Genomic DNA, 23,668 nt, shown 5'->3' with positions numbered 1-23,668 from the left:
AGCGGCTGCCCCAAGGACATATGTGTCTACCCTGGATGCTTTCAGAGGTCCCCACTTACCACCCTAATAGCAACCCAGGCTCTAGGCTCCCAAAGTGGGTGGCACAGAGGATCAGAAAGAGTGGAGCAAACCAGAAATTGACCTCAAAGTGGCTTTTTACAATCTTTATTTCTTTGGTGAGGCAGGACCCCACGGCAGGGGAAATTGCCTTATTGGGGGACTCAAGTGAAGCAAATTCACTTACTCAAGGGTACTTTTCTGGGTGTCACAGATAAGGCACTTCCTGGGGACTGGAGAGGGTGTGTACACTGCCCCCTGCACTCCTTGCCCCATATCCGGTCTGAGCCTCTAGTCTGCATGAAGGCACAGGGAGGTGTCAGAGTGACAGCCCACATGGGATGGAGGGAATTGGCCCTAGGCTAGCACTGGGCAGGGTCGAGACCCCTGAGCCTAGCTGGTGGGTAAAGAGGGGCCCACTAGGAACTTGGCCTGGAAGCCTGGCAAGGGTGGGCCTCGTGGGACCAAGGGCTTCAGGGTCTAAACCTCACCTGTGGACAGATCAGCAGTCACTAGAGGTGCTGCTCAGACACATAGCTCCAGGAGGCCAGGTGTGCAGTGGACACTAGCAGGTATAGCCCACCTGGGCCAGTGAGTATGCAGGGTCTCCTGGGCTCCGCCAGGTCCCACCCCTTTCTGAGCTGGTGCTGAGCTGAGACCTATGTCAGGAGGCAGAGAGTGCCTCCCCCATCAGGGGACAAGCTAGACTTTTCTCAGTGGCCTTCACAGGTACATGGAGGCAGTGGGGAAGAAAAGCCCTGGGTTCAGGGGCTGGTAAGGGACAGAGGCTGCGTCCTTGGCCTGCTGGGAGGTCTGATCATGTTCTAAGGCTTATGCATACACACACCCCCAGGTTGTGGACCCCCTCCTCACCCCTTGGTCCCTGTTCTAGAAGGCCAGGGTGACTTTTCATTAATTGCTGGCAGAGAATTCCCAGACCTCCTGGTGGCAGCCATAATTACTAGTAATCCTGGAGGGAGCAGAAGTGGAGTCCTCTTGAGTGTCTGGGGCAGAGGCCCCACTTATCAGCACTGCTCCCAGGCCCTCTGTCCCCAATCCCTGCAAGGTACTGTTTTGGGAACGGGTCCAGGGCTCCCCTAAGTGGTCCAGTCCTGGGGCTGGGGAGTGTCCATGGGACATAAATTAGGCTCTGCTCTGGCAATAAATAAAATGGTGGAGGCCTTGAACGCCAGGCCCAGGCTGTCCTTAAGTCACACGAAGTTCTCCTCTTCTTCCTTCGACTCAGCATCTGAAGGCTCAGGGGTGCCTGCTGAGCGGGAGGGAAGAACAGAGAAATTGGGGGTACAGAATGGGGCTGGGAGCTACAATCCACCACTGCTCCTTGCCCCGCCCCGCACCTGCGCAGCTGCCCGGGTGACGCACGCCAATGGAACGGCCCAGGAAACAGGTGGCCTGGCGGAGATGGCACGAAGACATGTAGGTGATATTATTGTTGCCGCAAAGCTCCTGGCCGGGGTCGGAGGGCGCAGGGCAGGGCGCTGCGCGGCACATGACGCAGTGGGCGCTGCCAGTCTGGTCCACTACACACGACTGCGGCCTCTGGCACACCACGTGGGCGCAGGACTCTGTGGGCGGGGCACCAGGTTAGGTTAGGGGCTCCGCGAACCCCGCCTACAACAGAGTCCCGCCTCCTCTGGGTGTGCCCGATGCTGCACCCCCCTCCCACAGCCCAAGTTCACCCTGAAGCCTGCCCCCTCTGATTGCATCCACAATCCCCTCTGAGTCACACACCCATACCTCACAACCCATGTGAGAACCAGAACCCCACTTTCCAAACTTCCACCCTAGTCTTCCTTATTCTCGAACCCATAAAGGAACCAATCCACTGACGCTCTCTTAAGACAATAGACTCCTTTTATTAGACCCCGCCCACGACCTCACCATCTAGGCCCCGCCTACCATAAATCCTGCCTCAACTTCCAAGACCTTTACCTATGCTACTAAGCACTTTGCATCGGAGGCCCTACAGGCCCCACCCTCATGCACTGCAGCGCCCGTACTGACACGCAGGCCTGGGGGCCCCGCCCTCCCGCTGGCCCGGCCCCCACGTACTGCGACAGCGGCCCGTATACATGACACGCAGGTCCGGGTGGCCGCGGCAGCGTGCCACACGCAGCTCACACTCATCACGGTAGGTGGCGCCGTCCGAACCACAGACTTGCAAGCGCGCCGGGAGCTCCACGCAGTCGTGCACGCACTCGCAGTGCGGGCGGCCCCCCAGCATGCTGCACGCCTTGCCGGGACCGCACTCCACGCCCTCGCACGAATCTGAGGACACAGGATACGCGCCTGTGGGCTGGGGCGCATGGCAGTGACCAAAGGTCTTCTGAGCCCACGGCTCCTCGCTCCCTGTTCTGAGGGATAGAGGCCGGGCAGGAGTTGGGGGCTGCCCAGAGGGTGCATGGGGAGGGTACTGGTTCGAGGTCTGGGTGAGGGCTGTTGTGGGAGAGATTTAGTCATTACCCTGGTGGACGCCTGGGGCTGGGGGCTGTGTCTGGAGGCGGGGCTCAGTGTGGGCGGGAAGGGCGTCTCTGCTGTGAATCGTGGGGACAGGAGCAGACTGCCAGTCCCCTCATCCTACTCTCCCTGGCGCCTGTTCCCTGACTCGCGTTTCTGGGCAGGCCGGTGGGGGCCCTGGCTGCGTATGCCGGGGGGGGGGGGGGGGGGGTGTTAGGGGGGGGGGCTCCACCACATTCAGGCTCGGGTCTAGGAAGGACTGGCAGTGTCTGCTCCCTGTGCTTGCCAGGACCTCCCGGGAGGAGGGGACAGGGAGGGGAGGAGGGGACAGGGAGGGGAGGAGGGGACAGGGAGGGCCGAGTATCGGCACTTGGCGCGAGGCTCATTTCCTGAGAAGCGGACCTCCCACAGCCGGAGCCATCTGAACTAAGGGTTATCCACCCCCTTGAAGCCCCATTTCTCAGGTAGGAAAACAGGTCTGACCAGAAGAAGTCTACTACTCAGGCCCCCGGACCTTTGGAAATGCAAATCGGACTCCACTAATGCCTGCTCCTGCCTTCAGGCCTTCCCAGGCTCATTGGGGCCTCTGGACCACCCTACAAGGTCATGCTGTTTTGTCACATTTTACAAAAGGGGGAAACTGAGGCCCCAACACCCCTGACTGGAGGGGAGGAGCCAGGGGCACCTCAGCATAACTCCAGGCCGTGTCCTAGATGGACCCCCCTCCCTCCACCCAGTTCTGTTGCTTCTGGATCTGGAGGACAGACTCCGAGCCTTTTACACTCTAGCCTCGGCTTCCCTGTGTATAAAGTGGGGTTGATGGGGGAACCCACTTTAGAGGGTGAGCATAAAATAAGTGGCTATTCCTAAGAGAACGGCGGGAGAGGGGGTAGGCCATGTTGGTTGCCCCTGCCAGGGCATGTGGGCCGCACCTGGGCGCCTCCCGCCCACACGCACATCTGGAAATGCTCTGCCTGTGTGGCTTCATGCAAGAGGGAACAGAAGGGGGGGGGTGCTGATTTCTCATCCCCAAGGCCAGAATGGGGAGGGGGGTGTCCTGGACCATCTCATGCCCAGGTCAGGCACTTTTTGAAATCTGTCCTCCTCCCAGAAGCCAAAGGGGGTTCTAGAATGAGCCAGGGTATGTGGCAGTGAATTTAGGACCACCCAGCCAGGCTGATCTGGGATTAATCACAACCCAGAAGCCGGCCAGTCTCAGCTTGGCCTTCAGGTCTGTGGCCCTCAGCTCCAGCCTCCTCCCTGCTCCTCTGCCCTACCCCCCCACCCCCACAATGAGGACCTCATCCTAGGCCTCTGCTGATGCTCTCTCCCCCCATACTTTCTCCAGCTGATAAACTTCTAATTACCCCCCAAAACGCTGTCTCTAATGCCTGCCTCCTTCAAGTCATGTCCCCTCTTGGTCCCTGCAGGTTCATCCCATCCCTGACCACAGGGGCCTGGGAGGGCCCTCAACCCCTTCTACAGGGCAGACAATATGTCTTATTCATTCAGCCCCTGAAGAGCTCCTTGTCTGCTGGAGGCAGCGGCATTTCTCAGAACATGGTTCAGAAGGCACATGCTTATTAAACATGCAGCTAGGGGCTCACCACAGTTCCCTGGAATCCGTGGGGTTAAGGGCAGATAAGCTGAGTTGGGAATATTGAGTGTGGGGTCACAAACCAGAGTGGCCAGTCAGGAAAATCCACTTTGCCAGGAGTTAGGTGTGAGCTGAGTGTACTTCCACCACGTGGGGAGCAGGTGGGGTGCAGGTGGCCAAGGCCAGCCTGGCAGAGGGCTTGGCGTAAGCAACTGCCTAGAGGCTGGAAACCAAGCTGGGGAGTCAGAGCTTCTTCCTGAATCTTCAATGGAGGGAAGCTGGGATCCCCTTCCCAACTGCTCCTCCCAGTGGCCTTGACTTCCTCCTGCATACCCCCGAGACAGGGAGCTCACTTTCAGCTGGTCCACTTTCAACCACAGTGACCCTGGCCTGTGGCCGACGCCTGGGGTCTCACCTTTACCTTTGCAGGGGAGGCAGTGGACCAGGCCCAAGAAGCCCAGGAGGCTGATCTTGTTCCCTGGGTAGGTGACGTTGGACCAGGCGGTGTCAATGTTGCCGGAGGCGCAACACTCGGCCTGGCTCACGTCGGTCTTCAGCACCAGGCTGCAGATGGCCTCTCTGCCCTGCTGGAGCCAGCAGATGCCACCTGTGGGCCCGGGAGTGGGGGCGACAGTTCCGATGGGATCAGAGGTGTCCTCCTGTACCACTGCTGACACCCAGCCTTGACCTTGCACCCAGCTTCCAGCCCCAAGGAAGGGAGAAGGAGGGACTCTGGATCCTTCTGAAATTCTCCTCTCTGAGCTCCATCCTCTACACTGCTCCACCACCAACCCCTAGCCAATCCCCAACCATCCCAAGAAACTCTCCTCCCTCCCCGCTGCCCCGCTCCCACCAGCTCCCCTACCCACCCAGGCCTGGCATCCTGCTTAATCAGTCAAACATTCAGGCCTGTATGTGTCAGGGTCAGTAGGCCTTGGAGCTGCCTCTCCTGACTCTGTCCTCTGTCTAAACAGCACCCGAGGGCACACAGAACCCCCCTCTCCTGGCAGCACCCCCCCTCCCATCGCCTGGACTGCCTCTTACTCACTCCAACTTGGGAACATTCCCCTTGCATGAGCTCACTGTCTCCCCGGGGACACGGCCTTTGAGGAGGGGGCTCCACTCTCCCCTCCCTCCATGCAGGGCTGGGTGGGGCTGCCGGGTTGGGAGGGGGGCAGATGACCTCAGTTTCTTCACCCTTAAATGGGGGTAGAAATGGCCACAGCCCCCATCCCAGAGAGCTCACTGGTTTGCAGGTGCTATACTGAGTGCTGCCCAGGGACCAGCTCTCGTAAAGGGGAAACTGATGCCAAGAGTGGGGATGTTACTTGCCTGGCTTCTCCCAATAAGTGGCAGGCATGACATTCTAATGACCCATCTGCCTAAGCCAGACCCAGGAAAGGCCTGGGGCCCTTGCTGGAGGTTCTGGGTCTGGCCACCCAGCCCTGCCTCTCTGTGGTGTCAGGACCCAGGTGGTCCAGGTTCCAATTCTGGCTCTGCCACTTAAACAAACTGTGTGACCTGTGCCTCAGTTTCCCCATGTGGAAAATAGGCATAATAAGAGTTCCCACACCATTGGGGTGTTATATGGATTTAGGGAGGTAAGGGTTAGACACTAGGGGCTCAGTAAATGTCAGTCATTGTGACTACTATGGATCACAGTTGTTGAGAGAGTCACATCTGTTCTACTAACTTCTTGGTTACCCTCCTTCAGGCCCTTTGGGCCTGGGGGAGCCCCAACCCTCCAGGGTTCAATCTGCAGCAGCCTCTGGCCACCGCCCTCCACCTCCAGCTGCCACCTACCCTTCGACCCCCAACATTCCCCCAGCCCGCATTCCAGGCAGACCCACGTGGGTGGCCCACCACACCCGTGCCTTCCGGCCACCCCACTCACCGGGCACGGGGTCCCCCGAGCCCACAGAGCCCACGAAGCCCACAGCCCAAGCCAGGGCCCCCCAGGGCAGTGGCCACAGTGGCCCGGGCGACCCGGGATGCATGGCGAGCGCAGAGACGGCAGCGGTGGCCTCTGGGGCGGGCGTCTGGGAGGGCGGCGGCACCGACTTCCCAGTGCTCCTCGGTCGGCGCTCCCTATAAAGGTCCCGCTGGCTGCGGGCGGGGCGGGGCCGGGCTGGGGCGGGGCGCGTGAATGGCGGGGCACGAGGCTGAGTCGTACGCGATGTGTGAAGGGGCCGGGCCTGGCCACCCGGGTGGCAGCTGATGGGTGGTGAGCCCGACCTGGGAGCCTGAGAATTTATGCGGGAAGATGTGGCTGTTGCCGATGCTAGGGGTCCATCTGTGACCTGGGGTGTGAGTTCGAGGCGTCGCCTTGTGTTTGGAGGTCTTCAGTTGTAAGGCTGTGGCTGAGCTAACTGGTGACTCACAGGGAGCATGCACCTCGTGGTGGATTGTGTGTGGTCACGTACATGGCTCACGTGTGATCCTCCCGTTCCTATATGCCCCACACCTGGGGCCCTCAGCCCTAGGCTGGCTGCTCACACCCTAGGCCACCCACCTAGCCACCCGGCGGCTGGAGCTGGTGGGCACAGTTGGGTGTGAGAAAGTGTGCGTTTGTGGGGTGGGGCACAGGTAGAGACTCAGGGACACAAATGGTCCCAACAACATCACCAACTGCAGTAATCACGCCACAAGACTTCTGAAGTGCCTGTGTGCCTGGGAGACTGCGTGCGGCCAGATCTCTGCAGACGCTGTGCCAGGGCCACACCCACACGAAGAACTCACTGTCTTAGGGGGATTTCCTCCTCTCTGCTCGAGTTTAGGCTCTGGAATCTCGGGTGTCCTGCAGTTTATGATGGCAACACCAGTGTGAACCTGGAAAATGAGTCCAGGGGGCCTTAGTGCAGGCAGGCAGACACTCTTACTATTTTGGAATTGATTCCTTCTACCTTGGGAGCATCCCAAATTGTCAGAGCACTCTCAAACTGCTTATGGGTTCTGTGCAGCTCCTCTGCGTTTGTGCTTCTAAGAAATCATCAATGATCGTCAGTGGCAGGGGCCACTGGGGAGTGCTGGGGTTCCAGGGTGACCAAGGCAGACCCAGTCTTGTCATCAGGGAGCTCATGGTTTGTAGGGACCATAGCCAATAAAATAAATTAGCATTATGACTTCAGAGAGTGGTAAATGCTTTCAGGAAAATTAAAAAGATGGAGAGCAATTGGATATCTCCCATGGGGTGCCTCTGCCTCTTCATCCCCCATTCCTGCATCAGCCCATTCCCCAGGTGTGGAAATTGAGGGTTCCTGTGGCTGGCCACACAGCATAGATCTGCTCTACATGCACAAGAACTTCTGCTGTCAGATGGCACTCCCAGAACCCTTACTCTACCTGAGCAGCCCAGCCTAACCCATATCCCCCAGCCAGTAGCCAAGGGCCACGTCACTACCTAGAGGCACTGGGGGAAGATGCCAAGCTGTCTCACTGTGGCCTTAGCCTCTGACAGTCTGAAGGGACTCTCCCTTGGTTGGGGAATGGGTCAGTTATGGGACTCTGTGTTCTCACAAGAGTGTGAAGGGGCTGGACAGTGTGACCTTGGCCAAGACCTGACCTCAGACACCCTGGCCTGGGCTGTGCAAATCAAAAGATCATTGTCAGCCCAGTGTGGGTTCCAAATGAAGACCAGCTGTCAGTGGCCTCCTGCTCCCTAGCCTGGCGTGTCTTCCCAACCCAGAGGCCATATGCTAGGTGACCTCAAGCAAATCACTGGCCCTCCTCAGAGGAGCCCCTGCCTCCCCTTTTGAATCTCTCCCATTTATACCTTCCTCTTTACCCTGACCCAGCCTCAGCCTCACTGCAGCCCACTTTCCAGTCTCAGCTGCCCCAGGTTCCTTCTCAGCTCAAACACCCACCACGACTCCCTAATAGCCCTGGCTCACCACCCCAGGCTTCTCTACCCCAGACCCCACAGGTAAACTGGCCGTGATGACCATGGTCAGAGCTGTGATGGAGAATGCCCCAAAGCCACACCTGACCCAGCCTGGGAGAGACTGAGCAAGACTTCCCAGAGAAACAGGACATTTAAGTGGAGACTTGGGTCCTGGTCAGTGTGGCTCAGAGGGTTGGGTATTGTACTGCAAAGTGAAAGGTGGCCGATTCAATTGTCAGTCAGGGTGCATATCTGGGTTGTGGGCCTAGTTCCTGGCTGGGGGCAAGTGAGGGGCAATGGACAGATGTTTCTCTCCCTTTCTTTCTCCCTCCCTTCCTTTCCCTCTAAATAAATAAATAAAATCTTTTTTTAAAGTCTTAATTAAGTAAATAAAATCTTAACAAAAATAAATTGAGACTTGGGAGATGGACTGAACCACGAGAAGGAGGGGGTGTAACAGAGGTGCAGTATCGGGACGCTTGTACTAAGAGAATGCCCAGATTTACCTGACACATCTGTTGGATCCTAATCCCTGGACCCTGTAACTATGTCACCTTCAATGGCAAAGACACATTGCAGATGGGGTTACGGCAAGCACCTTTGGATGGGGAGAAAATCCTGGATTACCTCGTGAGCCCAGGCCATCACGGGATCCTGAAAAGTGGAAACCCTTTCCTCTGTGGTCAGACTGCTACATGAGGAGGAGGTGACCTGCCGTTGCTGGCTGTGAAGACGGAGGAAGTGGCCAAGAGCCAAGGAATGTGGGCAGCCTGCAGAAGCTATAAAAGGCTGGGAACAGATTCTGCCTTGGAGCCTCCTGAAAGGAATGCAGCTCTGCCGATACCTCGATTTTAGTTCTGCAAAACTGGTGTTGGACTTCTAACCTTCAAAAGAATGAAAGATTTGGGTTTTTTTATGCCACCAGGTTGGTCGTGATTTATACGGCAGCAATAGGCCAATACAGGTGGAAGGGCCCCTTTGGGTGGGTTCAGTATGTCACCAAGGTCCCTGCTGGGCTGGAAACAAAGAAGGGAGTGAATGAGGTGTGATGAGAGGTGGTAGTACAGAGCCCCTGGGAACAGGAAGGTTGTGGGTTCTCTGAGGAGGTGACCCTGAGGCAGGAGGGAGGAGGTGTCCAGTACAGGCTGTGCCACCTCAGCCAGATCACATGTGACCTCCGTGGGCCTCTATTTTCTTATCTTTGAAATGGGCATGGATCCCAGTACTGCAGAGTGCAGGCAGGACATCAGGGACAGTGCCCAGCTCACAGTGAGGGTATGACGTGTATGCATGGATTCTTATGGGTGGTTTGGCTGGGGCAGGTACATGATGAGTCTTCTCTGTGCCTCACCATGATGCTACGAGGCAGGCACCCAATTTACAGAGGAGCAATTAAGGCTGGAGGAGGGAAAGTGATTTCTGGAATCACCAAGTCCCACAGGGATGGGACTGGAGTCAGTACCAGGTAATCACGATTCTAGGACCTGTGTGCTGAGTTGTAGGACAGGGCCCTCAGGGCCCTTCCCTCTCTGAATTGAACGATGAGCAGTGGCCCCCAAGTGGTAACTGTCATCGCCCTTATGGTCCCAACACATTCCAGGCAGTGCAGAAGACCTATACAAAGGTTGAGAGGTACAGAGAACTGGAGACTTATAGTCACAGTAGCCATTTACAGAGTGGACTCCCTGTAAGTCCTCTGGGCACAGCTAGAAGACCCATTATACAGGTGGAAGACTGAGGCTCAGAGGGCCATCTGTCCTTGTCCTGCAGTACTTGAAGAGGAAGGCACAACCAAGTCAGGGGTGGGGGCACTTGGCCCTGTCCCGCATAGTCTGGAAGGGTTGATAGGGTCCTGCCCCTGGGGAGTCTGGAGGGGCCAGGCCACACTCCACCTCCATTTTCAAAGCCTTTTCAAGGATATTTTTCTGGGAAACCATCCCTAGATACCTATGTCTGACTTGCCATGTCTGGTAGTCAGAGAACCTCCCAAGTGTATGCCAACAGACTTGCCAATAAATCCCTGAGGACCCCAGAACCTCAGGGCCACTGGGCCACAAGTATGGCGAGATTTGAGCCTCAGTCTTCTCATCTGTAAAGTGAGGTCATAGTTGTTTCACCTCATGGTTCTTGTGAGGGAATTTAACTGCAGGCCTGGTACCTCCTGAGCTCATAGTTTTATAACCTACAAAATGTGTTCTTGTTCCCACTGCATTACCAGAGCCTTGCTTGTGTATGGCACACAGAAGCTACTCATTAATGTCTACTTATTCAAGACTCTATTGAGCATGTACTGTATGTTGGGTGTTGGCCTCACACACTGGGAAACACCATTGCTAACCCCTGCATTAGGGAATGGCAGAGGTGGAAGAGATCAGGGTGCTGGGCAGCAAGATGTAGTGGGGGATGGGGTTCCCCCAGGAAGGGGTGGGGGTAAACTCTCAAGAAGCAGGGAAAGAGGAGGAACAGTGGGAAGGGCACTCCTAGCAGAGGGCATGTCCAGGCAAAGGTCCTGAGGTGAGATTCAGCTTGGCTTACCCAAGGGGGTAATGAGGCTGGTCTGGGGAGAGAATGGGTGAGGGGCAGATGACCTCAAGTCAGGCAGCAGGGCCCACTGAAGACCAAGGAGATGCTGTGGCTACCCATGTGTGCCTCAAGCCTCATCTAATCCTAAGACCTTGGGAGGTAGTTTCTGCCACCTGACCAGAGAGGTCAAGCAATTTGCCCTGGGTCACACAGCCAGTGTGGTGTGCAGAATTTGAACGTGAGTGTGTTGGCTCCGAGGTCTCTTGGGTGGTACCTCATACACTTTTGCAGAATGAATGAATGAATGAATGAATATTGATGGTGGGAAGTGAGCCAGGAGCTGGGTTTGAGGCAAAGGATTGCTCCTCCTTAGACCTTAGGGCTCCTGGATTCCCAGGGATGGGGCCGGTATGCACTCTAGTGGTCAGAGTAGGAATGGCCTGGAATCACCCCTGAGCTTTGAGGAGGGTCAGAGGGTTGGCAAACAAGTCCCAATCCCTAGCCTCTTGACAAACGAGACCGTGTATCATAGGCTCCAATTTTTATTTCCTCAACACCCTGGCTCCGATTCTCCCTCCCCTAGGAAGTGCTGCCTGTCTTCCCAGGAAGAGCCAGGGCTACCCTAAGGTCCCATCCTGTGGCTCAATCTCAAGGGTCTGGGGGTGTTTGAACACATCTCTGTCTCCCCAGCAATACTATTTTCCCTTTTTGAACAGTATTACCCTTTTCTTTTTTTAAATTACTTTATTGTTGTTCAATTACAGTTGTCTGCATTCCCCCCCCCCCCACCATTCCCTGCTCCACCCCAGACAAACCCACCTACCTCCCTTGCTTCCACCCTCCCCCTTGGTTTTGTCCATGTGTCCTTTATAGTAAGTAGTTCCTGAAAACCCTTCCTTTCATTATCCCCTCCTTCCTCCCCTCTGGTTACTGTTAGATTGTTCCTAATTTCAATGTCTCTGGTTATATTTTGTTTGCTTTTTTCTTTTGGTGATTATGTTCCAGTTAAGGTGAGATCATGTGGTGTTTGTCCCTCACCGCCTGGCTTATTTCACTTAGTATAATGCTCTCCAGTTCCATCCATGCTGTCCCAAAGGGTAGGAGCTCCTTCTTTTTCTCTGTGGCGTAGTGTTCCATTGTATAAATGTACCTAGTTTTTAGAGTATTATCCTTTTCATTGTGGTTTCCCCTGCTGTGTCCTTGCAGCCAGGAGCTCAATGAATGTTTGTGGAGTAGATAAAGAAATAAATGCATGATTGGGCTGGAACCTCCCTTGATCCAGGAATGAGTCTCCTGTCTGCATTCATTCAATTAGTGTTTACGGAATGCCTGTGTACCAAGCACAGTTATGAATCCAACCGGGAACAAAATGCAAACATCCCATCTGCTGTGGAGCTGACTCGACAGTTTATTAGGTGGAAGTAAGTGCTATTGAGGAGGGAGTCTCAATAGGTTAGACATTTGAAAGACTTGAAGGACAGGAGGAAGAACGCCTCGTGTGTGGGGGAACCGTGCACCGGCAGAGACACAACCAGTGCAAAGGCCCAGAGGTGAGAGCGCGCATGTCGCGCGTCCCAGGAGCAATGAAGACAGTGAGGAGAGATATTGAGACTTGAGGTAGAAGAAATAACGAAGGAAAGTGGGAACCTTTGGAGGTTTAAAGGAGATCGACCTAACCCTACTCAGGCTCCAACCCTCTTGCTCCGCGCTCCGCTCAGGAGGTTCCAGCACCAAGTTTGCCCCTCAGCGGCCACCGTCGTCTGGGCCAGCCCTGTTTTGCCTACCGCCTGACTTGCTCCCGCGCTCCCCACTCCACCCCACGGGCTGTGCGTACTATGCGTGCTGTGCGTGAGCGTGCGCGGGCTCGTCGGCCGGCTAGGGAGCAGCAAACGGCCGGCGCCGCCGCGCGGGGGGCGGGCGGCGCGGAGGAGGCGGCGGCGGCCATGGCCGAGGCGTCGCCGCAGCCCGGACGGTACTTCTGCCACTGCTGCTCGGTTGAGATCGTGCCGCGCCTGCCGGTGAGTTCTGGAATGGGCGGTGGGCCCTCTCCTTGGGCTTGAGACGGGCTGGCCAGGCAAGGAAATAGCTCGAGCAGCATTGGCCCGGGCCCCCGCGGAGGTTTCCGAGGCGGAGCCTGTCTCCGGTGGCGCAGCGGTGCCCGTGATCCCGATCCGCGGATTCCCGCCCCGTGAGGCCGCCGACGGGAAACGGAGGCCCGTAGAGGCCGCGTGACCTTCTCAGTCTCGCTGCCCAGGAGGAAGCGGGGCGCCGGAGGAGAGGGGATTGGGGGCCGTTCCCTGAGCGCGTCGTCGGCGCCGCGTCTCCCTGCAGCCTGTCCAGTGGAAGTCCCTTGCCTGCTCTTGCTTTTCCGGACGAGTGGCTGTGGCCCTGCCCGGGTCTGACAGCTGCTGCGAGCCTGCGTTCTTGCGCTTCCCTGGGGCTTTAGCCCAACCTGTGGCCCGGTATTGCCTCCTGCTTATTTAGGCCAGCGTCTCACAAGATGGCCTAATAGTTCTGTGTGGTGCAAGAGAGGGCTACAGACAGTTTTCCAGGCCCTCTGGAATAGGACCAGTGTTCCCTTGCCCCTGGCTGATCTGTTCCCACTTCACGGGTGAAAAAACAGGCCCACGGTGGCTGAGGCCGGCCACGATCCTGATATTTGCAACTGGGCCAGCTCACGGGAAACTGGTGTGGGATCTGGAGTGGGGAGGATTTAGTGAGCACCTACAGGGTGCGTTCCTTGTACTTCTCCACGGTCACCTGGCTGGTGAGTGGAAGAGCCTGTTTTGATTTCAGAGCCACGCTATTAGTGCTTCCTTTCCGCTGTGGGGTTCCCTGGGAAGAGGAATTGCTACTGGGAGGGGACCAGGAGGAGCCAGGAGAAAGAGTCTGTCTGCATTGTGCCAAATACAGAAAAGAAAAGGAACTGGAGCCTGGGTTTGGAGAGTGGTGCCTAGGCCCCGGGGCAGAGAAAGGGTGGGGGTGGTGTGGCTTCCAGAGACAAGGGGATTCCCCACCTCCTCAGGGGAAGGGGAATATAAAACGAAACCTCACGTGGGCTCGGAGAAGCCAGAACTTGCCCCACTCCAGTCTCCCGGAAGTCCTGCTTTTGCCTCTTCCGGTTTCCTGCATGCCCCAACTCTGGGTCTTTCTTTCTCCACCATAGCAGTAAGGGGCTGGTCACCTGATAGCTCACCAGCCTGGACTAGTTGCATGCAGACCCTCACAGGTGGTGCAAGCCCCAGGATCAGTCCCGGGTCTTAGGTTCACCCCAAAGCACCTTGTCTAGAACCATCAGGAAGCTGGAGGCTGAGGCTACAGCTGGGCTGGGCCAGCGCAGGGCCTGGGTCCTGGCCTGGTGTGGCCACTTCCTGGCCATGTGGCCTTGGACCAGAAGGACCCTGACCTCTTTTGTTACTGGGCTGATGAGGACATTTCTAGTCACAGAATCCAGTGGTGAAAAGGTAGCCATGACCTTTACCTTCAGAGTTTATAGGCTTCAGGGAGCCAACCTTGAATGTCAAAATATTTAGTCAGGAATGTTGGTACATATCGTAAGAGCAAATATGACAGGGAGGAGGCATCCAGGTGGTGGGAGGGTATTTGGAGTGGGATTCAACTAGGCTCAGTAGACAGGGATTTTATCATTAGGGGGCACACCTGATGTTGTCAGGGAGGGAAAGTTGGAGCTTGGTAACAGCGGGAGGTCCTAACTAACACTCACCCCCTGAAACTGGGACTTCCGTCTGTGGGAAACTAGCCCCACTATGTCTGCTGTAAGATGCGTGTGCTGGTTTTTATATAGCTCCTACTACTGTTGTGACAGGAACTAGCTGTTGTCACCATAGCACCTTCTCAGGCACCCTAGACTCGGACTTTCCTCTACCAGCAGGGCTTGGCTGTAGGGTCAGGCTGAGGCTGCCCCCAGCTGCCCCATTTCTCAGCTGTCTGTTTCTGGGTGAGATGTTCAGCCTCCCTCGGCCTCAGTCTGCTCGCTGTCAGATGGGTTTGATGAGCTCATCCACACTTGCTTGATGAGGTCCAGTGGGAGTGCACGTGTGCAGAGGAGCCCAGCGCCTGACTCCCAGAATGTACAGGGAGAGGCGGGTGGCCTAGCTGGAGTGCTGCATGTGGGAGCAGAAACCAGACAGGCCAGCTGGCTTGGAGGCCCTGAGGCTGGTGTACAGGCCCAGACCCAGTCCTTCCCCGGAAGCAGAAGTGCTGGCGACATGGTGGATGTGCATGACTGCAGGGTCCTGGATATGGACCTGCTACATCCAGCACCTTTGGGGCTTGTGCAGAGGTCAGTCCTCCTTCAGTGCAGGTTCTTGCGTACCTGTTGTGTCTGTGGGAGACGGAATCTCAGTATCTATTGATGGTGTCAGAAGCAGCCTGGGAAGATAGAGGAAGGTTGGGTTAGGTGGGTGCCACGGGTTAAACTGCATGGTGGGGTCTATATGTGTACGATGCACGTGTGGCTGGCAGAAGTAGGCCTTAGGTAACACCAGGTCCTGGCAGGGCTCTGTGCTGTAGCATCCCGCGGTGTGCGTGGGGCTCATGGAGGCTTGGGGGCACAGATGGGGTGTGACTGGGGTGTGAGGAACAGGGATGAGACTGGGTCAGCTTTCTCATGGGGTCTGGGCAGGTCTCTGCCCAGTGACATTTGAGGAGGGCCATGTGGGGCAAGGGAGCAGCAAGTGTACCCCTAGAGTCTGAGGGCTATAGGGGTCTCATGTTATCTGTATTTGGGTCTGAGCCCATGCACCCCTGCTGCAGCTCTGTCCTGCTTGGGGCCTGTGCTGTGCCTGAAGCTCTGCTCCTTCCCAAGTGACTGTGAGGGGCCTGGGCCCCAGAGGCCAATGTCACTGTAGAGTGGGTGAACATGTGGAGCCAGGCATCTCTGCAGCTCCCGTCTCAGTTTCCTCAACTTCACTGTATGCCCCTGGCCGTGGACCCTCTGTGTATGTGTGGCCAGTTAGGATAAAGGCTGGTGCCCATCCTTAGGGCTGGCCCCAGTGACCTTGGCCTTCCGTGTCTGTCAAAGCCCCCATGTCCTCCTTGTCCCCAAGGAGAGGCCAGATAGAACCTCCTGGGCACACCCTGGGGACCTAGTGCAAGGAGTGAGTGCTCAGTGAATTTAGCATCTGTGTGTCATCTTTGATGCTCTGGCTGGTGATGGTGCTGGTGTGGGCCCCTTACCTTTCACCCCTCTCTCTGAGGGGAGAAGTAACTAATTTACCACAGTCATTGGCTGGAAATAGGTGCTCACAAGTTAGGACCCTGCAAGCAGGTTGTTCCTCACCGCCCAAAAGGGGAGCAGTCGCCTTGGCCCTGCTGCCAGAGGCAGGTTCTGTCCTGTGGCAGGGATTCCTTCACCTCACAGTCCCCTTGTTGGGATGTGGGTTTCTACCATTAGCTGCTCTGATTTAGTAAAAATCTCTGGGACATGCTCTCGGAGGAGGAGGACACTGGGAGACCCCTGGTTCTGGCTCCTTCCCCACCGCCTGCAAGCAGAGGCTGGAGGCCTGCCTCAAGTCTGGGGCAGCCCACAGCTCAGACAAGGCCGCTGTGGACTCGACATGGGCTCTCTTGGGAACAGAGTGCAGAGGCAGGGCCTGATCGTGACCCACTGACAAACCACAGCCCTCGGGTCCTCAACGGTTGCCGGATTTCAGAGCCCTGGGGTTGAGGCCATCCTCCGTTTACAGGTGGGGAGACCGAGGATTGCAGCCAGGAGGTGACGTTTGAGCAGAGACCCAGCTTCCGTGAGGGGGCCAGCCAGGTAGATATATGGGGAAGAGCGCTCCTGCAGAGGGGCTGGTGTAAGGCTGCCAGGGGGAGAGGGAGAGGGTAAGGGCTGAGGCAGTCTGGACCGGGGTCGGAGGGGTGGAGGGTGGAGCTGTGGGAGTGGCCGGGCCAGATAGTTCTGGAGCTGAACATTTGCTGATTGTGCTTCATGCTGAGAGGGGGCAGTGATATGTGAACACAGCAGTTGGGTTCAGGGAGGTGTGGGGACCTTGAAGGACAAGGATAATGCACAGGCTACATAGGCTGAGAGCATTGAGCGCCCAGGAGCTTCAGCGAACCATAAGTGGGCAAATAGTCCTGACTGGTGTGGCTCAGTGGGTTGGGCGTTGTCCCATAAACCAAAAGGTCACTGGTTTGATTCCTGGTCAGGGCACGTACCTGGGTTGCAGGCCAGGTCCTTGGTTGGGGGCATGCAAGAGGCAACTGATTGATGTTTCTCTCCCTTTCTTTCTCCCTCCCTTCTCCTCTCTCTAAAAATAACTAAATCAGATTTTTTTAAGAAGTGGGAGAATGGGTTGCCTGTTTCCGGCAGGTCAGACTGAGGTTCAGGCTGAGGCCACGTGGTACATCTGCGGGGTGGGAGCTCCGCCAGGATTTGGTGAGAGCTCAGACCTTCCCGTGGGCCTGGAGCTGAGGGGTTCCCTTCCCTGGGTAGACCCCTGGTGGTGGGCAGACCAGAGTTCAGAGCTTGTCTGACCTTGCCGTGTTTGTGGGGGTGTCTGGTTCCCCACATCCAACGGTGGCCAGCCAGGCTCCTCTGCAGCCCCGTTTCCCCACGGGCCTGTGCACAAAGCCGTCTGTAGCCGTGTGAAACCTTGAAGTAAACAACGGGCTGCTGCTGCCAGGAGGGCGATAGGAGGAGCTCCTGAGTGACAGCCCACTGGCTGAGAGTCCCATGGAGGGTTGTGACTCTCATGGTCGCTCACTGTGGTGGAGCTGTACCTTGTCCCCATGCCCCTTTTCGGGAGGACAGAGGGCTGTCCTCACCGTTAATGGCCCGTTTAAAGTGTACACTTCACTGTGGTCAGCATACCTGCAGCTCCGCACCCATCTTCTCCATGTGATTCCAGAACATTTCCTTACCCCAAAAGAAACCTGTCCCCATCAGCAGTCACCTCATCCACCTCCCCAGTCCCTGACAACCACTGGCCCACGCTCTGTCCCTTTGGGTTTGCCTATTCTGGAGATTGCACATAAACGTGTGGCCTTTTGTGTCTGGCTTTTCCCACTGAGCACCGTGCGTTCTAGGCCCACCCACATTGTAGTGGGTGTGAGAGCCTCACTTCTTTTCACAGCTGGGTGATGTTCCAGTGTGCGTGCGGGTGATGGCATTCGTGCGTTGATGGGGGGACGTTTGGGTTGTTAACCATGTTGTGGCTCTTGTAAACTGAGCCATGGACTTGCTTGTATAGGATTCTTTGTGGGCACACACATAGCAGTGGCATTGCAGGGTCACGTGGCGGCTGCATGACCTTTGGAAGAACTGCTCTCTGTGTTGCAGAGAGACTGCCTGTTGTGTGTTCCCACCAGCGTATCAGAGGGTCTGATTCCTCCACGTCCTCGCCAGCACTTGCCACTGCGGCCTGGGCGTAGTCACCCTGTGAGTGCACAGCGCATCTCACTGGTCTCGACCTGCGTTTCCTCGTGCCTGGTGGTGTCCAGCGTCTTTCTATGGGCAGGGCCATCTGTGGATCTGAAGAAATGATCCTTTAGTCATTTTTTAAATGGGTGGTTTGTTTTTTTATTGTTGAATTGTAAGAGTTCTTAATTTGGTTTGGCTACAAGGTCCCATGCTCTGTGCAGCCCCCACCTGCCCTCCCCACTTTGCTTCAGCAGCTCTGTTTCTGGCAGCGAGGCAGGTGCGAGGGACCAGGTGTTCTCTGCATGGTGTGGCACCCGCTGTGCAACTGGAGGTGCTTGGCACCTCCCCCCTCCATGGGGTTGCTCCTACAGAGGGCACTGTCACGTAGGGTAATTCTGAAATGTCACCTTGGGCAGAAGTAGGCCTTGTACACAGGTCTTGTCTCCTGTCTGTGACTTTAGGGACCCCTCTGCTGGCCCTGACCTGCACATGCCCAGTGAGGACGATGTGGCTTATTTCAGGCCCGTCAGCCTGGCTGGGCCTCACACACATTGGGCCAGGGGCAGGTCCTGCATTCTTCCCTCAGGACATCACAGTCTCTGCCACTGGGCTTGGGGAGGGAGGGGTACAGTGGTGTGGCCAGTGAGGATGGGTCACACTCCAGCTTAGAGTGGCAGGTTGTGTGTCAGGACTGCGAGATGTTCCAGAAATGCCACTGTGGGGCTGATTCTTCTGCCCTCAGTGGTTGCCTTCCTGGGAGCTGACCTGCTGTGAGGCCCAGAGAACCCTGGGGGCCCACAGACAGGCTCCTGGCGCAGCCCTCCGGGAATGTAGGGTCAGGTGCTTGACCGGGGCCAGTTTTCCTTCATGTGTGGGGGGGTGTCACTCAGAACATTCTTGTGAACAGCTTGCTGGACCCACATTAGCTGGCCTATGCTTGCTGCAGGCCCCGTCAGAGCCTTCATCAGCCGATGTGCTGAGTGGAGGCTCCACAGCCCCAAGACTCCGTGGGCGGGCAGGAAGGTCACCTGCAGAGGAGCAGGTTGAGGTGTTGATGTCGTAGCCGTGGCTGACAGGTATCCGTGCCCGAGCCCTGCTTGTGCCCGCCAGCTGGGCCTCTGCGGGGCCTGACCCTGGACTGGAGCATTTTTACAGATGGGTTTCTTGAGGTGACGTCCATCCTGGGCCTCACTCCTGCCCTATGCTGCTTGCTGTGGCCCGAGGCTGGAGCTGAAGGTGTGTCCTGCTCCAGGCAGGGGTGTCCAGTGAGCTTCCGGATTCAGATGGCATGGGGGCTAGGACGCTGAGATCACACTCACCTGCTCTCTCCTCCTGCAGGATTACATCTGCCCACGATGTGAGTCTGGTTTCATCGAGGAGCTTCCGGAGGAGACCAGGTAATGCAGCCCCTTGGTCACAGAGGCCTTGGGCCCAGGTGCTTACTGGGAGAACCCAGGCCACTAGGGCGAGTGCTCAGAGTTGTGATAAGGGACATGCAAGTGCTGCACCCAGTGCTGGCTCAGAACCATCTTGGTGGGTGGGGGTGGGATCTGGGCAGTGCCCTGGAGCCCCTGGGCAGCCAGATGTTGAGATAGTCTCCATTCTCCTTATTTGGGATGAGGGCAGGGACTGCAGAGGGCAGAGAGTGACCCTGAGGCCCATGGGGGTCAGGCAGGGGTCCTGCCTCTTCTCTAGCGGGTCACCCCACTGCTGACTTGCACCGTGTCCACCCAGGAGTACAGAGAACGGTTCCGCTCCCTCCACAGCCCCCACAGACCAAAGCAGGCAGCCATTCGAGGTGAGTTGACTGGCCTCCCCTGACAATGGACCATGCCCCACATGGCTGATGAACAGGCTCAGCCCCTTGTCCTGCAGGTGGTGGCTTACTCTCTGGGAGACCCTGTACCCCAACAGGCAGGGCTGTCCTTCTCCCTGACCCCTGGTCCTCCTGAGCTTCCCTTCCTAGGCCCCTCCTGCCCTCCTGTGTCTCACACATGCACCAAGATTTCCCTGGTATCTCCCTGTCCCCTCGAAGCGCTGAGCCTAGGACAGTGGCCACAGTGGGGAGGAACAGTGGTGCCCATGCAAGGGGCCCACAGTCACGGCCTTCCTCCCGCAGAACATGGACCAGTACCATTTCATGCTGCCTCAGAACTTCGGGCAGTTTGCTTTCGGCATCTTTGACGACAGCTTTGAGATCCCCACGTTCCCCCCAGGGGCACTGGCCGACAATGGCAGGGACCCTGAGAGCCGGCGGGAGAGAGAGCAGCAGTCCCGGCACCGGTATGGCGCCCGGCAGCCCCGAGCCCGCCTCACCCCGAGGCGGGCCCCCAGCCGGCACGAAGGCGTCCCCACGCTGGAAGGGTGAGGGGGCTAGGTGTGGCTGGTGGGTGGGTTGCTCTTGGGGGCTTCCAGCCTGTTGCACCCCACTCAGGTAGAGCAATAGCTTGCCCATCTAGATTTTGTGGGCGCAGAGCTGTGGGTGCTGTCTTTGGGCAGGGTAGTTCCCACTTGGGTTCTGGCAGAGCTAGCCAAGGCCACCATGCAAAATGGGGTGGTGTAGGTGGGGGTTGGGGCCCTGGCTGGGCCGGGGGTGGTGAGGGAGCTGAAGTGTGGCTCAAGGACCTGGACAGAGCTAGGGGTCCTCATGTCCACTGAGTGTCTCCATCGTCCTTTTGAGCAGGGTCTCATTGGCCTGGGCATGGCTGGTTCACCTTCAGGTCTTTGTCCCAGAGCTGTAGCTGGCGGGCAGTTCCTCGAAACCCTGCCCTGTAGCAGCGCCCCAGCCCCTCCCACGTGCAGGTTGTCACCAGAACAACCGGCTTCATTTTAGCTTGCGGACAGCACAGGAGGACTCAGAATAAAAACAACATTTCTTGCAGGCCTCGTCCCTCCAGAGGAGGCGGGGCTAGGCTTCTCACACGTCTCTGAGATGGCCTTGACTGTGCATGGAGAAGCACCCGTGTTGCAATGGGCTTGAACCCACATGGAGCTTATCCATTTTCCTCACTGTGAGCTGGAGGCCCAGCCCGCCACTAGTGCTGCAGCTGTCTCATGTTTGAGTGGCACCCAGGTCCCACTGACCCTGGGCTCTGGGGACAGCAGGGCTGACCCTACAGCTCTCATGACCTCCAGGGTGTTTCCCAGGTTGTATCATGAAGTTGGGTGTGGTGACACGGCCATAGGTGCCATCCTGGCCTTGGGGCATTCTGGCCTGGAATTCAGTGAGAGAGAGAGATGCCTCTCTGGGTCCCTCTCATGTTCCATTCTCGTTTCTCACCACAAATCTCACTGGTTGAAAGCACGTCTTTTAAATGCTGTGTGTTTAGAAGCTGGGCTCCAATCTGCCGTGTGTCCTCCCGGGTGCCCTTGCCCCGGGAAAGTGCTAACCGCATGCTTGGCCTTGGTGTGTTCCAGGATCATCCAGCAACTGGTCAACGGCATCATCACTCCAGCCACCATCCCCAACCTGGGCCTGGGCCCCTGGTGAGTAGGTGGGCGGGTCCCCCAAGCCCCACCTAGCCCCTCTGCCACTTGAACCCCACACGTCTCTGCTCAGGGGTGTCCTGCACTCAAACCCGATGGACTACGCCTGGGGGGCCAACGGGCTGGATGCGATCATCACGCAGGTATGGGGTGGGTCTCCCCAGGTGGTACTAGGGACATCACGTCTTCCCTTCAGATGAGACTAGGAGTTTTGACGGGCCCACACCCCGCTGGAGCACTGAGAGGACTGTGGAGTATGTTCCTGGTAGAGCGAGTCTCTGACGTGAATACTTTGCTTCCCAGCTCCCCACCTCCCCATAACTTCATCCTGGGCCTGGGGTACACCAGCCAAACGATTTCTGCAGGCACAGGACCACTGTGGAGCAGGAAACCATGTGCTGGTGTTGTGGGTCTTGGCTTTGTCTCATGTGGGATTCCACGTTCTCCCCAGCCTGTCCCGAGATGGGTGTTCGCTGTGATCTCAGTGGTACTTGTGGGGCAGGAATGTGCCACTTTCAGAGCTGCTTGCCAACGATCCCTTTGAGTGTCATGTCTCTGGCGGGATCGGCCCCGTGGCTCTAGCTGATGCCCCGTGGGATGCAGGATTGTGTGAGCCCCTGGGGGGGACCCTCAGCCCCAGGGTGCAGTCTTCCCGCCCTGGCTGTGAGGAGACGAGACTAGATGAGCAAAACAGTGGGCTGGGCCCACGACTGGGCCTCATGGGGTACCTGACATCTGACCCCCAAGTGGGGGTTCTGGGGAACCAGAACAAACTCGGCCTCGGTGCTTTTGCAGGTAACCCAGCCTTGCATTTCAGAGTCCGGCGGGGCGAGGGGCCCCGCCCGCCGACCGAGCTCCTGCACTCTGGCCTCTTGTCTTTCAGCTCCTCAATCAGTTTGAAAACACGGGCCCCCCACCCGCAGACAAAGAGAAAATCCAGGCCCTCCCCACCATCCCTGTCACTGAGGAACACGTAGGTACGTGGCCCTTAAGTCACCCAGCTTCTTTTCAAGATACTTTCCTTCGGACTTTTCTGTTGGACTAAAGGTCAGCTTGAAGGGGAGGCTTTATCAGGGTCCCCTTTGTTCCCCTTGGACACAGGACTCAGGACACAGCCTCTCTCCCTCCCTCCCCTGGGTCCAAGGTGGCCCTGGAGGAGCAGACTCCCCAGTGGGACACCTTCGGTTGGGGGTGTCACAGGGGTTCCCCATTTCCCACAGGCTCTGGGCTGGAGTGCCCCGTGTGCAAGGACGACTATGAGCTGGGTGAGCATGTGCGGCAGCTGCCCTGCAACCACCTCTTCCATGATGGCTGCATCGTGCCCTGGCTGGAGCAGGTGAGCGGGCGGGGGGCCAAGGCCACAGGGCCTGCCCCACCTCTGCCCCCCACCAGCCTCTGAACTGCTTCCTTCTCCCTACTCTGTTCCCACAAAGCATGACAGCTGCCCCGTCTGCCGAAAAAGCCTCACAGGACAGAACACGGCCACCAACCCCCCAGGCCTCACTGGGGTGAGCTTCTCCTCCTCTTCGTCGTCCTCCTCCTCCAGCTCGCCCAGCAATGAGAACCCAGCAAGCAACTCCTGAGTCCCCCCTGCCAGTCCCCAGATTAAGCACAGGACCCCGGCCAGCCCAGGCCTGGCGGGCATGGGGACACCGACGTCCTGGAGCCCAGGAGGTGCCCCCTACTCGTCTCGGCTCTCATACCACCATGGCTCCCATGGACTGTGGTGCCAGCTGTGCCCCCACCTGTGGGCAGAGGCTCGGAGGACCCACTGCCTCCAGGTTGTGGAGGAAGCCTGGCGCTCCCCCAGGAACTTCTCTTGAAGGGCTGGGCATAGAGGTGTGCAGGGCGCATGTCGCCCCCAGGTGTCCCCAGCATCCCCCGTCTCATCTGTCTCCAACTTCACCCTCTACATGTCGAACAGCGGAAAGGTTTTTATAATTTTAAATTATTACTGCTTTGAAATAAATGGACATTAGCTTACACACAGCCCTGCATGATCTGTGTAAAGACGGGGTAGAGCCGCTCAGCCGGGGTCTCGGCCCCACCAGATAGGCCAGCAGTCCCCACCCTGAGTGCGGGGGGCTCGGGACCACAAGGATGACCAGCAACAAAACTGAACAAAACTGCTCTGACTTTTTTTAAAGGAAAAAATACGTGTATCTTGAAAGTTATTTAAAAAAAATACACCTACTTAGAAAGAGAAGCAGGTGGTTGGCGTTTTCCTTCTGCGCCGAACCTTAGGGTTGTGCCCCTT

General features: G+C 57.3%; 2 protein-coding genes across 8 annotated transcripts; one reads left to right on the top strand and one right to left on the bottom strand.

Moving 5' to 3' along the window:
- Positions 1 to 149: 149 nt before the first annotated feature.
- Positions 150 to 6,221, bottom strand: FSTL3 (follistatin like 3). Of its 4 annotated transcripts, none has more exons than XM_036032086.1 (5): positions 6,027 to 6,221; positions 4,548 to 4,739; positions 2,131 to 2,346; positions 1,416 to 1,643; positions 150 to 1,324 (listed from the first exon to the last, which is right to left on the bottom strand). In XM_036032086.1, the coding sequence occupies exons 1-5, from the start codon at positions 6,127 to 6,129 to the stop codon at positions 1,269 to 1,271; spliced, it is 795 nt and encodes a 264-aa protein (XP_035887979.1). In that variant the 5' UTR covers positions 6,130 to 6,221; the 3' UTR covers positions 150 to 1,268. The 4 variants fall into 4 exon arrangements, with proteins under 4 accessions (XP_035887979.1, XP_035887978.1, XP_028376368.1 ...); XM_036032085.1 differs by having other exon boundaries at positions 150 to 1,327; positions 6,027 to 6,218; XM_028520567.2 differs by having other exon boundaries at positions 4,554 to 4,739; positions 6,027 to 6,216.
- Positions 6,222 to 12,391: 6,170 nt separating this feature from the next.
- Positions 12,392 to 23,594, top strand: RNF126 (ring finger protein 126). Of its 4 annotated transcripts, none has more exons than XM_028519827.2 (9): positions 12,392 to 12,553; positions 19,264 to 19,322; positions 19,660 to 19,723; positions 20,142 to 20,208; positions 21,343 to 21,415; positions 21,485 to 21,554; positions 22,295 to 22,388; positions 22,632 to 22,747; positions 22,845 to 23,594. In XM_028519827.2, exons 1-9 carry the CDS (start codon positions 12,479 to 12,481, stop codon positions 22,992 to 22,994), a joined length of 768 nt encoding a protein of 255 aa, XP_028375628.1. In that variant the 5' UTR covers positions 12,392 to 12,478; the 3' UTR covers positions 22,995 to 23,594. The 4 variants fall into 4 exon arrangements, with proteins under 4 accessions (XP_028375628.1, XP_028375627.1, XP_028375626.1 ...); XM_028519826.2 differs by having other exon boundaries at positions 12,393 to 12,553; positions 20,142 to 20,289; XM_028519825.2 differs by having other exon boundaries at positions 12,396 to 12,553; positions 20,045 to 20,208; positions 21,343 to 21,411.
- The last annotated feature ends 74 nt before the right edge of the window (positions 23,595 to 23,668 follow it).

This window comes from Phyllostomus discolor, chromosome 8, assembly GCF_004126475.2.
Source record: "Phyllostomus discolor isolate MPI-MPIP mPhyDis1 chromosome 8, mPhyDis1.pri.v3, whole genome shotgun sequence".
Classification (NCBI taxonomy): Eukaryota; Metazoa; Chordata; class Mammalia; order Chiroptera; family Phyllostomidae; genus Phyllostomus; species Phyllostomus discolor.
Note: the sequence above shows the minus strand (reverse complement) of the source record. Positions and strands in the feature narration are given on the sequence as shown.

Bases quoted from the DNA above. Each gene is read 5' to 3' on its own strand.
- FSTL3 (XM_036032085.1), bottom strand. From the start codon at position 6,129: ATGCATCCCGGGTCGCCCGGGCCACTGTGGCCACTGCCCTGGGGGGCC. The intron at 2,347-4,547 runs GTGAGACCCCAG...CTGTGTCCTCAG, and splicing joins CCTCCCCTGCAAAGGTAAAG to ATTCGTGCGAGGGCGTGGAG. The intron at 1,644-2,130 runs GTACGTGGGGGC...CCCCGCCCACAG, and splicing joins GTATACGGGCCGCTGTCGCA to AGTCCTGCGCCCACGTGGTG.
- RNF126 (XM_028519824.2), top strand. From the start codon at position 12,479: ATGGCCGAGGCGTCGCCGCAGCCCGGACGGTACTTCTGCCACTGCTGC. The intron at 21,555-22,294 runs GTATGGGGTGGG...CTTGTCTTTCAG, and splicing joins TGGATGCGATCATCACGCAG to CTCCTCAATCAGTTTGAAAA. The intron at 22,389-22,631 runs GTACGTGGCCCT...CATTTCCCACAG, and splicing joins TGTCACTGAGGAACACGTAG to GCTCTGGGCTGGAGTGCCCC.